General features: G+C 36.3%; 1 protein-coding gene across 2 annotated transcripts in view; it reads right to left on the bottom strand.

Annotated features, from left to right (window-relative positions):
- The window catches only part of LOC129765190 (uncharacterized), a 281230-nt gene that overhangs the window by 57021 nt on the left and 209510 nt on the right, over positions 1-14699 (bottom strand). For both annotated transcript variants that reach the window (XM_055765197.1, XM_055765198.1), the window contains exon 5: positions 6301-6482. In XM_055765197.1, the coding sequence (XP_055621172.1) occupies positions 6301-6482 (182 nt within the window). The remainder of the gene's footprint in view (positions 1-6300; positions 6483-14699) is intronic.

Genomic DNA, 14699 nt, shown 5'->3' with positions numbered 1-14699 from the left:
CAACAAAAATGGTTATGATGTATTTTCGCTATTAAATTGTAGCGCTGTAAAAATTCTCGGAAATAAATTCAACCAATGAATGGCCCCCTGGCTGGTTGTTACATAAAGTCTACTTCGCGCAAGCAGGCATGCAAAAACGACGGGAGGCGAATATTACCGGATAGGGAGAGCTCCAGAAGATTGATTGGTTAATTGATGGAGCGCTGGAGATGGGGCGCACAAAAGCAATTAATAAAATTTCCAACTGACAAAATCTCAGCAACAAGAATAACAACAGTTTCGCTACACCAGAAACAGATATCATGCACAGCAAATTGAAATAACGCATCAATCTTGTCTTCACTTCCAGCCGGGAACACAACCGGAGGGCCAAAAATCCGCGGCAGTCTTCCGGCGAAGCAAGTTTATTTATTAAGCTACTGTGCTATGCATTATCCAAAAACAGACCAAGGCACAGGACAAACACGGCGCCACCCACTTGTGCTTTGACGTTCCTTCGGTGTCAAATATAGATCTTTTTGTTGGGAAGATAAATACCAAGTCATGTTTACATTTCATAAGATAAAGTACTGTTTAGAAGAAGAAACGAAACATTGGTGGATGATTCAACCATTTTTGGCTGGCTTTTTTTCATTCTGATATCATATGGCAAGAACACCCTTCGTTTCAAAGTATTACGGTCAAAACAGTGTTTCAACAAGCAATTACTGCAAACATAATAATGTGTTTTCTTTTTAGACGCTAGGTAAATGGTCGTACGGTGTATTTTATACTAGATTAGCGTGTAAATATTTTGCCGCTCAAAACAGTGAACAAAGAACTGAACAATTACACACTGCCATTATGAGCAATAGGTTAAATCACATTATTCCATACGGCAATTTCTGCTGAATTACTCCAATTCACTCAGGAATTTAATGACAACATTCAAGAGCAACAGAAATGCCAGTTCTGCTGAATTTATGATTCATCACAGACGCTAATGCGATACATTTTTTTTTTCAACACAGGGAAATTTTAACAATGTGTTTTTTTTTCAAAACAGCATCCATGAAAAACATCATCCATGCATCCATGCATCATGGGTTCGGCTTAGAGATGGGCGAGCGCTCACGAGCCGCTCATTTGAGCCGCCAATTAACGCGGATTTTCCAATTAACGCGGGTTTTTTACGCGAATTTTCCAATTAACGTCGTTTTTTTACGCGGTTTTTTTTACGAGGTACGTATCTCCCGCGTAAAAAAATCCTGGGTGTATTCATCTATTAGGAAACACTAAGTGATAAGACTCTGTCGTGACAGGCATGTTTGGACTCTACAAAGAATGTGATTCAAATGTAGATTTAGCTTATAGCTAAGTGTAAAATGGAAATCCAAGATGGCTACCGTTATAAAATAACAGACTACATATTTTGCCAAAACCTCATCAATATGGGTACCAAATGAAAGGGCTTGACTAGTAGAACACAGATATTTATGAAAAATGCAAATCCAACATGGCCTCCACTCCAAAATGGCAGAATATGTATTTTTTTCAAAACCTCATCAATATGGGTATCTATTGAAATGACTTGACTAGTAGGACACAGTTACTCATGTAAAATGGAAATCCAAGATGGCGATGACCGTTACAAAATGGTAGACAACAAATTTCGTCAAGACCCTATCAGATGATAGGACCTATGGGTATCAGATGAAACGGTTTGACTAGTAGAGCACAGTTATTTATGATAAATCCAACTCCAAGATGGCCAATTACCTTTTTCATGCAACTCCCACATATGGATATCGCATGAAATTATTTGACTATTATAATACAGGTAATCATGAAAACATGCCATTCGAAACATGTTAAAAATGTTTGGAATATAAAACGGGGGGAAAACTGTGTCGTTATCAAAAACTGCTATACTCTTCCGACTGCTAGTTCGACATGATCAACATTATATGGATTAAGAGAAATCAGTCCTAGTGATCATAAAAAAAGCTCTGTAATGAATTGAGCGATTTACAAATCAAACCACTAAATCTAACCAAACCTAACAAGCCTAACCAATACTGCTAGATCCTCGCATCAAGCAGCAAGGTTTTGGGGATAACAGAAGCTACAATTATGCACACCATTCGTTGATAAGGACGCCAAAAATGACATCCATAGAATACACGCCTACTAAACTACCACAAATCGTTGGTGATGAAGCGCGGTCATCTGTATGGGAGGAGTTTGATGCATTGGTTGGCAATCTTCGTTCCTCACAAGAGCCAAAAGCTTCTGCCATATCTATTGTAGATAAATATTTAGCGCAACCACATTTGCTGAGAATAAGCGACCCTTTGCTTTGGGGGAATGAAAGGAAATCTATCTCTCCGCGGCACTACCATTTTTTTTTTTGAAAATATTATGTATTCTGGCGACTTCGGTACCATGTGAGCAAGTTTTTCCGAAAGCAGGATAAGTTTGCAGTGAAAGATGTAGTAGACTTTCATCAGATAACATTGAAAAGATATGATGTTTTTAAATAAAACAAAAAATATATGATTACTCTGATGGAAATATATCAGAACAAACCTTCAGTAAAGTAATATTTTTACTATTTTACTATTATTCATTGAAGTTAAGACATAGCCGGACTTACACCTCAATTTTGTTTTGCTTTATAATGTTGTAGTGCATTTTCGAATCCAGTCACAATTCGATGCAAATAGTCATCCGATTCCGCCTTTGAGGTTGTCATTAGCGTGTAAAAAACGGCGTCTCCATTGGTTTGAAGTGATTTAATTGTTATGTGGGGACACATGGTAGTTTAGTAGCAGATAATACTTTTTATTATTGGGTCATTTTAAAGTGTTCACAGTTTTCAAATATAAATGTTTTTAATATTTGATTCAATTTTTGAGTAAGATTAATCAACAGTGTATTTGAAATGTAATTCTTCCTAAATAGCTCATTAATTTTCCAACAACTTTGTCAAATATCATATCTCAATCAGTCATCTGAATTTTGAGTTTCGATTTTTTGAAAGGAAGATCAATGATTTTGAACACGCTATTTCATAAAAATGAGTTGTAATATAAATTAGTCATATGATAATTGGAATAGTGATTTTAGGTAGCTCCCATCACATGTACCAAGTTTCAATAACATCGAAGAGGGTCGCGTCAAAATTTGCTTTTTTCGGCTGATTTGGCATGGACTTGTTCCTTTTCTGAAATCAGTTGGTCCGGTTATATTTTCGTCACAAGAACAATGAATTAAATGATCTGCGAAGACGGAGATTTATGTTAGGGCGACTTGGTGAAGACGACTTGAAGAAATCTTATAAAATTAATTGAGTCGGCGATATATTCTGTTTCAAAAAATTTCAGTAAAAAACAACTTTAGAAAAATTTTACTATATAAACTTAATCTTTCTACAAGAACACCTAAGTATAGCTTGCAAGGTATATAGTTCTTATATAAATTTATTGAATAATAGTATAATGGAGATAGTGTTATAGTGTTCATCAAAACTCAATTATGGTTGAAACAATTATTTCATTTGTTTGCAAAATTTAATGTTTCGACTATATATGTAAATAACTACACAATTTGATCGTGTACTAGATTTGGTTAAACATTATAATCTATCAAACTAGATGGGTTTTCTAACGTAGAACTATGTTTAACAAGTTATGGTTATAATTTAACTACGATAGAACCTTTTCACCTTTTTGCATCAGTTGAAGAACGCATTCAATAAAAGAAGATCATCATCAATAGCCACATGACGTGAACCACGATATACAAGGTCGCTTGTCACACTTGTCGAACAAGTAAACTAATGTGCACCATTACAGGGATATTAAATTGCATAATGTAACGATTTTCGTAACTGTTGAAGAGGATTAAGTTCACTGGTCTTAATTTGATGCTGTGCCATAAACTGAACACTGTTTCAACGTTAAAGGCTTTCTTTAGCCGGAAAGTTAACGGATCCTTCAAATAGATTTCAGGCTACTGGCGATGCTAGGATGCTGATTCAATTCGGTCTGAATAAACTGGCCAAAATTTTCGCTGGTTCTTGTTTAAAAAAATCATACCTGATTCCTCCAATCTTTTTGATGAACGATTTCTATTATTCTATCACTATGAAACTGAATATGGTTATAGTGCATGTTTTCAGCACCGAGGTCAACCAGGAAATGGCAGAATGGCGCATGGCACATGAAAATATAATAATATATATCTGGCCTAAAATGTTCTCTGGGATGTCTACTTTACTGTAGTTTTTATTCCAGGTATTCCCGATGCTCCGTTCCAAAGTTACAAGCCAATTAGTGGACCCATGCCTTTGCGTAAGGAGCGCGGATCCAGAATTTAAAACGCGTTTTTCTCGAAATCAAGTTTTGCAACCTGGTGGGAGTTCTATCTCCGGAACGGTTCATCCGTTTTTGATGAAATAGTTTTTATCGTATGTTATCGTATGCAGGATTTTTTAGATTTTTTGAAAAATAAAATTTTGGTGAGTGTTTTCGTCTCGATTTCAGAGGCAAAAAAGCATTTTTTTTTACAAAAAATGTCGCCATTTCGTAAAAAATCAATATTTTGAAAAAATCCTACTTACGATGACAGAAAATATATCCAAGATTACGTAATAATCATTGGTTGAAATTGGTCCACTAGAAAAATTTGTAGAACTTCCACCAGTTTACATGGTTTTGGCTGCAAGGGTTCAACAAACCTGTTGCGACTATTCAGGTCACAGTCCAATTGACACCAATATATTTTTTTGTTTGTCAAGTAATATATACCTAATAAAGCTGTGATATCAGATTAATCATATTAATTTATTTTCTCGTTGAAAAAAACCGCGAAAACCACATACTTTTTATAATTGTATTTCCGATATAAATTAATGCACGATGAGAAAACATACAGAATTTTAGAGATAGGTTTAAAATATTATTTGTACAGATTTTAAACCTTATCTATATACGATTAGTGGAAGAAATATCAAGCGTGATATAAAACGGGTTTAAGGAAGGAGAAAATATCTTCCATCAAAACAACGCCATAAATGATACGAAAATAAATGGAAATATTGGAAAATAAATTGGAAATATTGGAAGTTTTATAAAAAAAAATATTGGAACAATATTTGTTTCAAATTTATACTAGACTTGCGAAATGTTCCCATCACATTCAATAAAAAATAAACCTAATTAACTAGCTTTGATTAGATTCTTGAAACGTTCCAGTGGAATATTCTACTGAAGAAATATAATATTTTGATTGCACCGAAATCGCCCTTTCGTGGTTATGAATATTTCTTGGGAGGATATTCTCTTTGAAAGTCAAGAGGCAGTTTTGAAAACTGGTCAAAGTTATACACAAAGTTCAATTGTTGTTTTGATAAAAAAAAAGTATTTAAATTTATCCAATAGATTTAAAAAAAAGTACCAAAAACAGTTTTTTTAATGTTTGGGAAAATCTACTGTCACTTTACAAACATTGCTCAAAATTTTCGCCTTTGTATTTCCTGCAAAATTGCAGTTTGATAGGTTCCATCCGTTGTTCTTTCCCGATTGATGAGAATTTTTATGATACTATAATCATCACAGACATAATTGGATTTTGTGCTATCAATTTAACTCCATCCGAAGTGGAAAGGGGAGAGAGTGCGAAGAGAGAATGATATTAGGAAAGGTAAGATTCAAAATAGATTAATATGACTCATTGAACCAGGTAGAACTAGTATCAGTCAAAAACACATATAATAAAATTTCAAACATAAAAACTTTTTGACTTTTCATGTTTTATGATTAATGTTTTTTATGTTTTATGATTGATTAAAAAAAATATTTATGACAAGCTCGCAGTCGCTTCTCCAACTTGAAGAACCTTGTTCGAAAAAAGGCACCTGGCATCCCTGGCCAGTGGAGTGATTCGCGAATGTGTAAACGATGAACAATTTCGAGATTGTGTTTGCTGACGGTTCCAGAATTATTTTAAAAAAAGCCCAAGTGGGTCTGTGAGTTATTTGATGAGTCCATTTGAAAACACACATATACACAGTGGAAACCCAAAGCCCAGCTTTCCATTGCGAACCCATCCTTTTCATTTGTTCGCGCCCAACACTAATCTTCCCACACACACACAGTGCATCGGGCGGAAATAAACAGACATGCCGAAAACAACAACAAATCAACGCTAAAAACGGTGGCACTGGACAAGAGAGAGTGAAAAAAAGTAAACACGAAGCAAAATAACGCAGAAAAAACCGTTTACAATAACAAGCTTTCCGTGATGTCTGGCGCTTACCGTAATAAATCGTCGAACGTTTCTTGGTGTAGTTGGTCTCCGGCACCATTAGGAAGCATTCAATCGTGGTGGGACTGTCCAGATCCGTCTTTGGTATGCTGCCACTGATGGACACGTTGTACAAATTATTCTCACCCTGCACCGACTTGAGCTTGTGCGTTTCGAATAATTTATCGTTGATTCTGCAAAAAAAAAAGCAAGAAAGCGGTAGGTAGTCAATGCGATGTATTTATGTTAGAAAAGAAAAACCCGAAGCGGAAATGTTTGTGATCAGTTTGTTTATCTTGCTTCTCTGTGTATTTTTTTCTTTTCTCTTTACTAACAAGGAACCCAAGGAAAAAGGAATTCACCGTCCTGAAAAGCAACAAATTAACCTCAGGCGAAAGAAGTTCCAATTATCTAGATCGATTTTCCGTCTTTTTCCATTTGGAACAGTTGACAGCCGGAGCTGTGTTCGCACAAATAAAAAAAAACCCGAAACACGTTATGGGCTGGTCTCGGGGTTAGGCCTGCCCCGGAGTTCACGGGTTATGGAAATAAATTATCATCACACAGCATTTTCGTGATGTAGGTTCCGTTTGTTACGGGGGCTGTCTTTTTCTGTTGCACGGACCTTTCCACTGTCACTGCCGTGAGTAGGGGCTCATTTTGTGGGTTCTTTTCCCTCCCGCAAAAAAAAAGAGACATATGATGAAAATATTAGGATTTATTGGTTCTAATCACAATCAATTTAACGACCTTCGTGGGATTATTACGGGCACAGCGAGCGCTTCTCGAGAAGCATTTTATCGATGGATTAGTTTGATAGGGTGATTTATGGAGCGGACATTCGCAATAATTGGGATGGTTTTGAAATTTATGCGTTTTTTTTTCAATTTCTGGCGTTTAACGTTCCATCACTGATGTATTACACGGCTCCCGTGGCCGTGTGATTAGCGTCACGTATATCATGCCGGGAGATTTTGGTACACTGTGGTATCCGCGTATTCTCGAGCTTGCCACTCAGATCACTTCTATGCCGTGCTATTTGATATAGAACTCCCTTCTCCCAATGATACAAGTAATACTACTTTGAGGCGGCGGAATTCCTTTAGGAGCGTTAGTACCATTGGAGTAATAAAAACAAAATGCACATAACCTGCGCCACAGTTTCAAACATTTTCTAATTTTTTTACGTAAGTCGAAATAGAACTCAACGCTGAAATGCACAAGATAGACAGTACAATTCTCGCGTTTCGATAGAGTGGAATAATCTACAACACATGAACATAATTGCATTTGTACCTTCTGTTCAACTATATTCTGCAGCAACTCCAGTTTATTCCCAACAGATATTTCTAGTAAACATTTCAATTATTTTGAAGTGATCGCAAGCTTAACCACCAATCTCGAACCAAAGTCAAACGACGGCGAACGACAACGAGCATCATGCTAATCACTTGTGACAAACCGGATAAAAGTGGTGTTTGTTTTTCTTGTGGCAGTTGAAAGTTAGCGCTCGAGTGGCGCTTTTGTTTTTCTTTCAATCTGTATTCAAGTCGCTGGTTTTTTGTGCCATGTGTATCAGTTGGCGGCAGAGTACTTCATGGAAAACAAAAAGCTTTGGACAACATCAAGCCCTAGTTTTATTTGGCTTTAGTCGTTTAGAAGCGTTGGAACATTTTTCATTCTTTTTTGTTTTGCACGAAAATAAACAATATCAATAAAGTGGTCACATAATAGAGGGTAATCAAGGATGAATCAACAAGATCAATTACATTGATTTTGCCGTTATCATCCCGAGAAAATGAAACACTGATGTGAAACTTCAACAGGCATGTTGTGACAAATCCTTTCATAAGATTATGTTATTTCAAATAATGGATAGTTTGGTGAAAGTACAGAGCAGCCTTCCGAAAAACACTTACACATGTCCACGCGATGTGAAAATTCCATGTTTTTGTTTGAATTCGAACATGATTTTCGCTAGTGTTGAATGTCTATCCCAAACACGAACAATGATACACAAACATAAACATGTGAAAACAAACACGATGTTTATAATTCAAGAACATCATGTACAAACATATCACCCGATGTCGCAGTATTCATTGCTTTCGTTTCGTTTCTTTTCATACACGGAAAGAAATTATTCATCCCCCAAAACATTTCTTCTTAGAATACTTTTTCACAGAAACGAACTTGAAATTTAGTTCGCATTTCAAAAATTGCACGAACTAAGAGGCTATAAGTTCATGCACCAAAATATATATTTTTATTAAGGCTCATATGGCGTCAGCCTAACGGGGCCGGGAGTTCAATATTTTGACATTGTTTGCTTACAACTATGTTAGTAATATGTAACCGATTACTCGCGGTTGGCTCGAGGTTAGTATTACAAGTGTTCTCATAATTGGGATGTTGCAGTCTTCAGTGCTCTGTACGTGTGCCCGACATGGGATACTTCCTATTGGGATGCAGCTGACCGTTAATCAGCAACGACCCCCTAGTCTGCACCCCATATCTAGCGTGGTGCGTCTTTTTCGACTCGAGGAATCCAGGATAGAATGGTCACTAGCCGGCGCAATCATCAGCTCGTGTAGAGTTGTCATGAGCGGTACAACCTTTGGCTCTTGTGGAATCATCAGTGGACTGCACAACCTTCGGCCCGTGTATCTGTAAAGAGTGTGTGTATGTATTGCCGCGACTAAGTAAACGTTTATAGATCGTTCATTGCACATTTTGCAAGTCTGATTAAATAATCCTTGGTTTCGTTCAAAGAAAACATTCTCTGAATAGAAAGAAGCTTTCTATTTTTTTGCGTGCATGTTGGCAATTAAAGTCTGGGGAGCCGACTGCATAGCGGGCGACGTCGTACAAATCCTGACCAAAAAAATAAATGCCCAAAAATTAGTTTTAGATGCAACCTTCAGCGGCACACAGCAGAGCCAGCAGAGAAATTTCAGCGGCTAAAACACACCATTAATTTCTCGATGTTATCACAAACTGAATGAAGGAAAAAAACTAAAAGCTTCACTCACACTGCACTACATATGCTATGTGTGCATGCGATTGCATCATCCTTTCTTCTCCTCTTCGCTCGTTTTATAGCTCGGGTCGCGATCGTCGCGAACAAGCAGTATTGGCCATTTGTATTCAAAGATCCAGCCAAAATTGTTGCTCCCGTGGTCGAGTGGTTAGCATCACGCCTAACATGTCACTGCTGAATAATTCAATTTTAGTACTTGTTCAAATAGCTAATAATAGCGAATGTTACATGAATCCAATATATAAATTGATAGACTAAATAATGATATCAAATGTGAAAAACTCTCATATCAATCGATGTTTATTTTGTTCAGAACAGAAAAGGAGTTTTATTTTATTTGCCCAATATTTTAGACGAAGCACCCATTGTCATGAAAGGAAAGCATTTTTTCCATGTCAACATACCAACACACCACGCGTTGAGTGGTGGTGGTGTGGTGTCCGATTCGCTTCTTCTACTCTACGCACTGCCGGTGCTTGGGGTGAAAATGCAAGAGAAACTGTACACCATGTTCGAACATCATGTGAAACATTGGGATTAAACATCATATGTCCAAACATACCACGAATACAAACATGTCACATTTTCTAACATAGGTACGAAAAAATCATGTTTGTACTCAAACACAAAACTATGAACAGCAGCGTGGACATGTTTATTCCGGACGCAGTGTTTTTTGTGAAACATGGAAGACTGGTACAGAGTCTTTCAGATTATACGCTCACGCAACAAATGTTAGTAACTTTTGTAAAAGTGAACCGATTTTTATTTTTAAAAAACAAAAATTAGGCTTATTTTAGGACATTTTCGATGTGACCACCCCTTTTTTCGATAACGCGTTTGAAAGGGTGAACAAAATTCTCCATGCACAACTCTAACATTACGACTTCGATGTTGTTGAAAATTCGAGTTATTTCTTTTTTAAATTCCTCCAATTTTTGTGGCTTATTAACATAGCAACGGTCCTTCACGTACCCCCAGAAGAAGTAATCGACGACGAGAAATGTTGGAATTGTTACCATAAGAGGACAACGTTTCATTAAGGCTTCGATTGCTCGAGTTATACGATTTCACTAAAAATACACGTTCTGTCACTAAAAACCATCCGATCAGACTGAACGAGTGGCCGAATATTATCGTCACGTTTAATCTGAAAGACCCTGTATATTATACACTCCGGTGCACTCAACAGAATTATGTACACGATGACTTTCGTACGGGTTAGTGAATGTAAGCGCCAAAGTCACAATCCGAACAGTAGTGTGTTTTACCTGGAAAACCACATTCCAGGCATTTTTGGATGACAACCACAAAGATACGTGTAAATCAGACACAAAATTGCAGCAATTTCTGCTGGCTAAAAATCTTCGACCCGAACTAGAATCGAACCAAATTCTTCCATCACGATATGTGTGACAATAACTATTCGACTTTGGAGACAACCCGTGAATCTAATTCTTCCAATAATACTCAATACATTGAAATAATTAATAAATAAATGGGGAAAAAACCGTACTCATAAAATACTAATCGAATAGTCGCCTTTTGACGTAGGATTACGTCTTTCGAGAACATATTGGGGTACAAATTAAAAATCGAAAATCGAGCACATCGTGAAAATTGTCCAATTTCAAACGCTTATTGCTCAGCCAAGATGGATTGATGACATTTTTGCGTCAATCGATTTCGGCACTCCATAACAATTTTTTATATTGAAAAAAAAATGTAAGGGGTTGTACCTAGGACACGACCACATATCTTAGACGTAGAACTATGCAATTATATTATGCAATCCACTTGTTTACCACTCCGAATATTATTTTAGAATGCATCGAATTTTTTGTAATCGATTATGTTCTTCGTTACAAATAAATTTGATGAACGTCCTTTTATGATGAGATGATGCATAGGACTGTCAAATGATCATTGTATTTTACATTTTCCTCTGAAATTATTGCACATCTCATGTTTACATAGTTCTCGATCCGTTCTCGAGTTCATTCACCTCTAGTATCTGAAATGACGATTTTCCTAGGCTTCTCAGTTTAAAAGTACGTTTTAGGGAAACATATTCCGGTCTGCATAACGACAAGCGAGAACAAAAGTTTTAAACTGGGTCTGGGTCGTTTGGTTTAAGCTGTCTGTTTTGTTGTGTTCATCTTCATCCAAGGAAAGTTCATACGGCGAGAAAAATTGGAAAAGTTAAGAAATATTAGAAAAAGTGATTGCTCTACATATAGTATTAGGTGTTGTCAGTCTAATTAAAATTCACATTGGGTTGAATACACACTCAGAAAGTGAAAATTTTAAAGGAAAATACCTTTTCCATTTCAAATATGTTTTCTCTATATTTAAGTAACATGTTTTTAGTGATGAGAAAAAATGATGATTGTGTTCGGTATTGGTAATTGCCTTATATTACATTGGTGAGTTTTTTTCTTTATTTCATCCACACATTACATAGGATGCATCTCGTCTAGGATCACAGAGGGCGGTTTTCATCATATCTCGTTCCACTTCGGTATCTTTTATCCGATTCGCATCATTCAACGATTGTTCACCATCTTTTGGTCATCATCACTCGGTAAACACTGGTGAAGTGAACAAACAATTCCCAACAACCAAACAAAACGGCCATTTCAGGAGGTCACTAAATCATTATAAATAACTTTAACGATGATATTCATCAAACATATCCAAAATCAACAGAAAGCCTAATGGAATCTTACGTCAACTATGCTGTCGTGTCTCAGACACAACCCTCCTGTGACATTTTTATTTAATTTATTGAATTAGACTGAATACGATAAGATGATAGTTTACAGTGCATGCTTAAACTTTAGTTTAAATAGTTAGCTTGTCTCGGCGATTTTATCCTCGTCTGAAACACTGCCTGTGATGTTTCGTAATAATTATATCGCCGGGTGATAAAGATAAGATATCTGATGACCGTGAGTGCTCCCTTGTGAAGTTCATGTGGATTCTGTAGTGAACTTTTTTTTTTTTTTATCTGTATTATAGTAATTTTCAACTCATTTGGTTGGTTCATCACTTGTACTTCCATTTTTGGAAGAATGTCGGGAGTGAGAATTGAACTCGTGACCTTCAGCGTGAGAGGCATGGATGTTACCACTACGCCAGATCGCCTCCCCTGTAGTGAACTGATCCCAACGGGTGTTGCTTATTTATAAAGACGGGGAAGGGATATAGACAAATGTGGATTTGGAGCAGTGTGGCTGGCTAAATAAAACCATTAGTTCTTCGTGATAAGATATCACGAACTGGTATGCGTGAGTCCCAATACAGTTAGCTATCGATTTACTGCCGACAGTACACGGTTTTTCCCTCTAGAAGAATATTTGTTTATCCTATTCATGGATTGTGAACACCTTAAAATGGCCAAATTAAGAAAGCCAAATGTGTTGCTAATCGCAAAATTCGAAGAATAAAAGGTCCCTTTTGAACCGTCTTCATTTTGTTGTATATGTTGTATTCTGCTCATAGAACAATGTTATTTTTTTTTTCCAAAATATATATTTTTATAAAGGCTCATATGGCGTTAGCCTCACGGGGCCGGGAGTTCAATACTTTGACAATTTTTCTTATTATCTATGTTAGTAATATGTAACCAATAGAACAATGTTATGATGAGGAAATGTTTAGAACAATGTTATGATGAGGAAATGTTTAGAAATTTGTTCTAAAGAATTCATACCAAAACAATAATTTTGGACGGGACGAAGTTTATATAGTGGGTCGCAGACCTTATACAAATGAATACATTTTTTTCAATTCGATACCCAGAGAAAAAAAAGTAAGCGGCAACAATTGCAGAGCTTAAGAAAATGTGTATTTCCCACGTAAAATATGTTTTTAGAACAGGTTTTCGTATTTTTTTGTCAAATAATTTATTTATGTTCAAAATTATTTGAAATTGGAAAAATTACTCAAAGGTATCTCAAACTGCCATGTTCCTAATGATGATAATGATTTTTTTTTTTTTTTATCTTCGCTTATTTTTCGTCGGCCTATTTCCGCCACTTTAGTGCCAATCACCGACATCAGGGAGGCGACTCCACCTGTTCCTACCTATCAGACTCAACAACTCATGAGCCGGGCCAACTTCTTTTACTTCCGCTCCGAAGGAAGACGTAACCAGAGATTTTTCGCCTCAGAAAATCCCAACGACGCCAGCTGGGATTGAACCCAGGCCGATCGGATTGTGAGGCTGTTACGCTAACCATACAACCACTGGCGCCGTCAGATGATAATGATGATGTTTTATTTTATTGAATTTTAGATTTAAAAAAACACTAGTGTTGGCAACGAAAGTTTGAGCCTAGCGCACATTTGATGGGCCTGTACTAATGTTAATAATCAACACTGGTAAAAAACTGACTCCCAATGAAATTTTTTTATGGGAGGTCTGAAGTGGAAACTGAGTGTGAAATAGCTCATTCAGATTCGTCGTATAATATCTTTAATCAGATCGTTATGTTGATTATTTCTGAATTGAAGCAGATCTCTTTTATATTCTAAGTAGAATCTTTGAGATATTGGGTTCAATTTACCAATTAGTCAAGGCTCTTCCCGAGTAGGAAATTTTCATGACATGCCTTGGGAAAAAAACTTTAGGCCTGAAGCTTAGATTATTATTATGTCAATGTCAATACGAATAGGAACATTGTTTTGTTTATTTCACAATTTATGCATACCTATAATGTTCTATTAATATAAATTTATGCCTGTAACAAGCTCACTTCACTTTGATTTTTTTAATAATGCTGGTTTCTTGATGTATTTAAACATAAATATTATCTATAAGATAAATCGTCCTGCTCAAACCTTCATAGGGCTATGAGGTGAGCCATCATTATCATCATAATCATTATCATCGAGGAGATAGAGAAGCAAATTAAATAAAATTATTGCGTAGTCCTACGTCAACAATGCGGTTATGTCTTGGATGCAACCGCTTATACTACCTTGATCGAAAACTTCCCGGAATCACCTCCGTGTGGTGCTAACAGTCACCCGTTTTTATTTTATTTTGTAGGTTCGCACATCTGTCATTTAGGGGGATTAGGGGCATAATGAGCACACGGGGCGAAATGAGCACCCCTCGTTTTTACAAAACTACGGTAATAGTGATAATACGTGTTATGCGAAACTCTTACTAAGGAACTAAAGAATTTATTTTTCATTGAAAAAAGTTATTGGTCCTTGTAAAACACGGAAAAATATTTAAAAATTGAACCTGGTTCTCATAAGATGAAAAATTTACAAATTTGGAGTACTACCAAATAAGGTTTTACGACCGTTTAAAGATCTAAATCTATTATGCTAGCACTGCAACATAATGTATACATCG

Source organism: Toxorhynchites rutilus, chromosome 2 (assembly GCF_029784135.1).
Source record: "Toxorhynchites rutilus septentrionalis strain SRP chromosome 2, ASM2978413v1, whole genome shotgun sequence".
Taxonomy (NCBI): Eukaryota; Metazoa; Arthropoda; class Insecta; order Diptera; family Culicidae; genus Toxorhynchites; species Toxorhynchites rutilus.
Note: the sequence above shows the minus strand (reverse complement) of the source record. Positions and strands in the feature narration are given on the sequence as shown.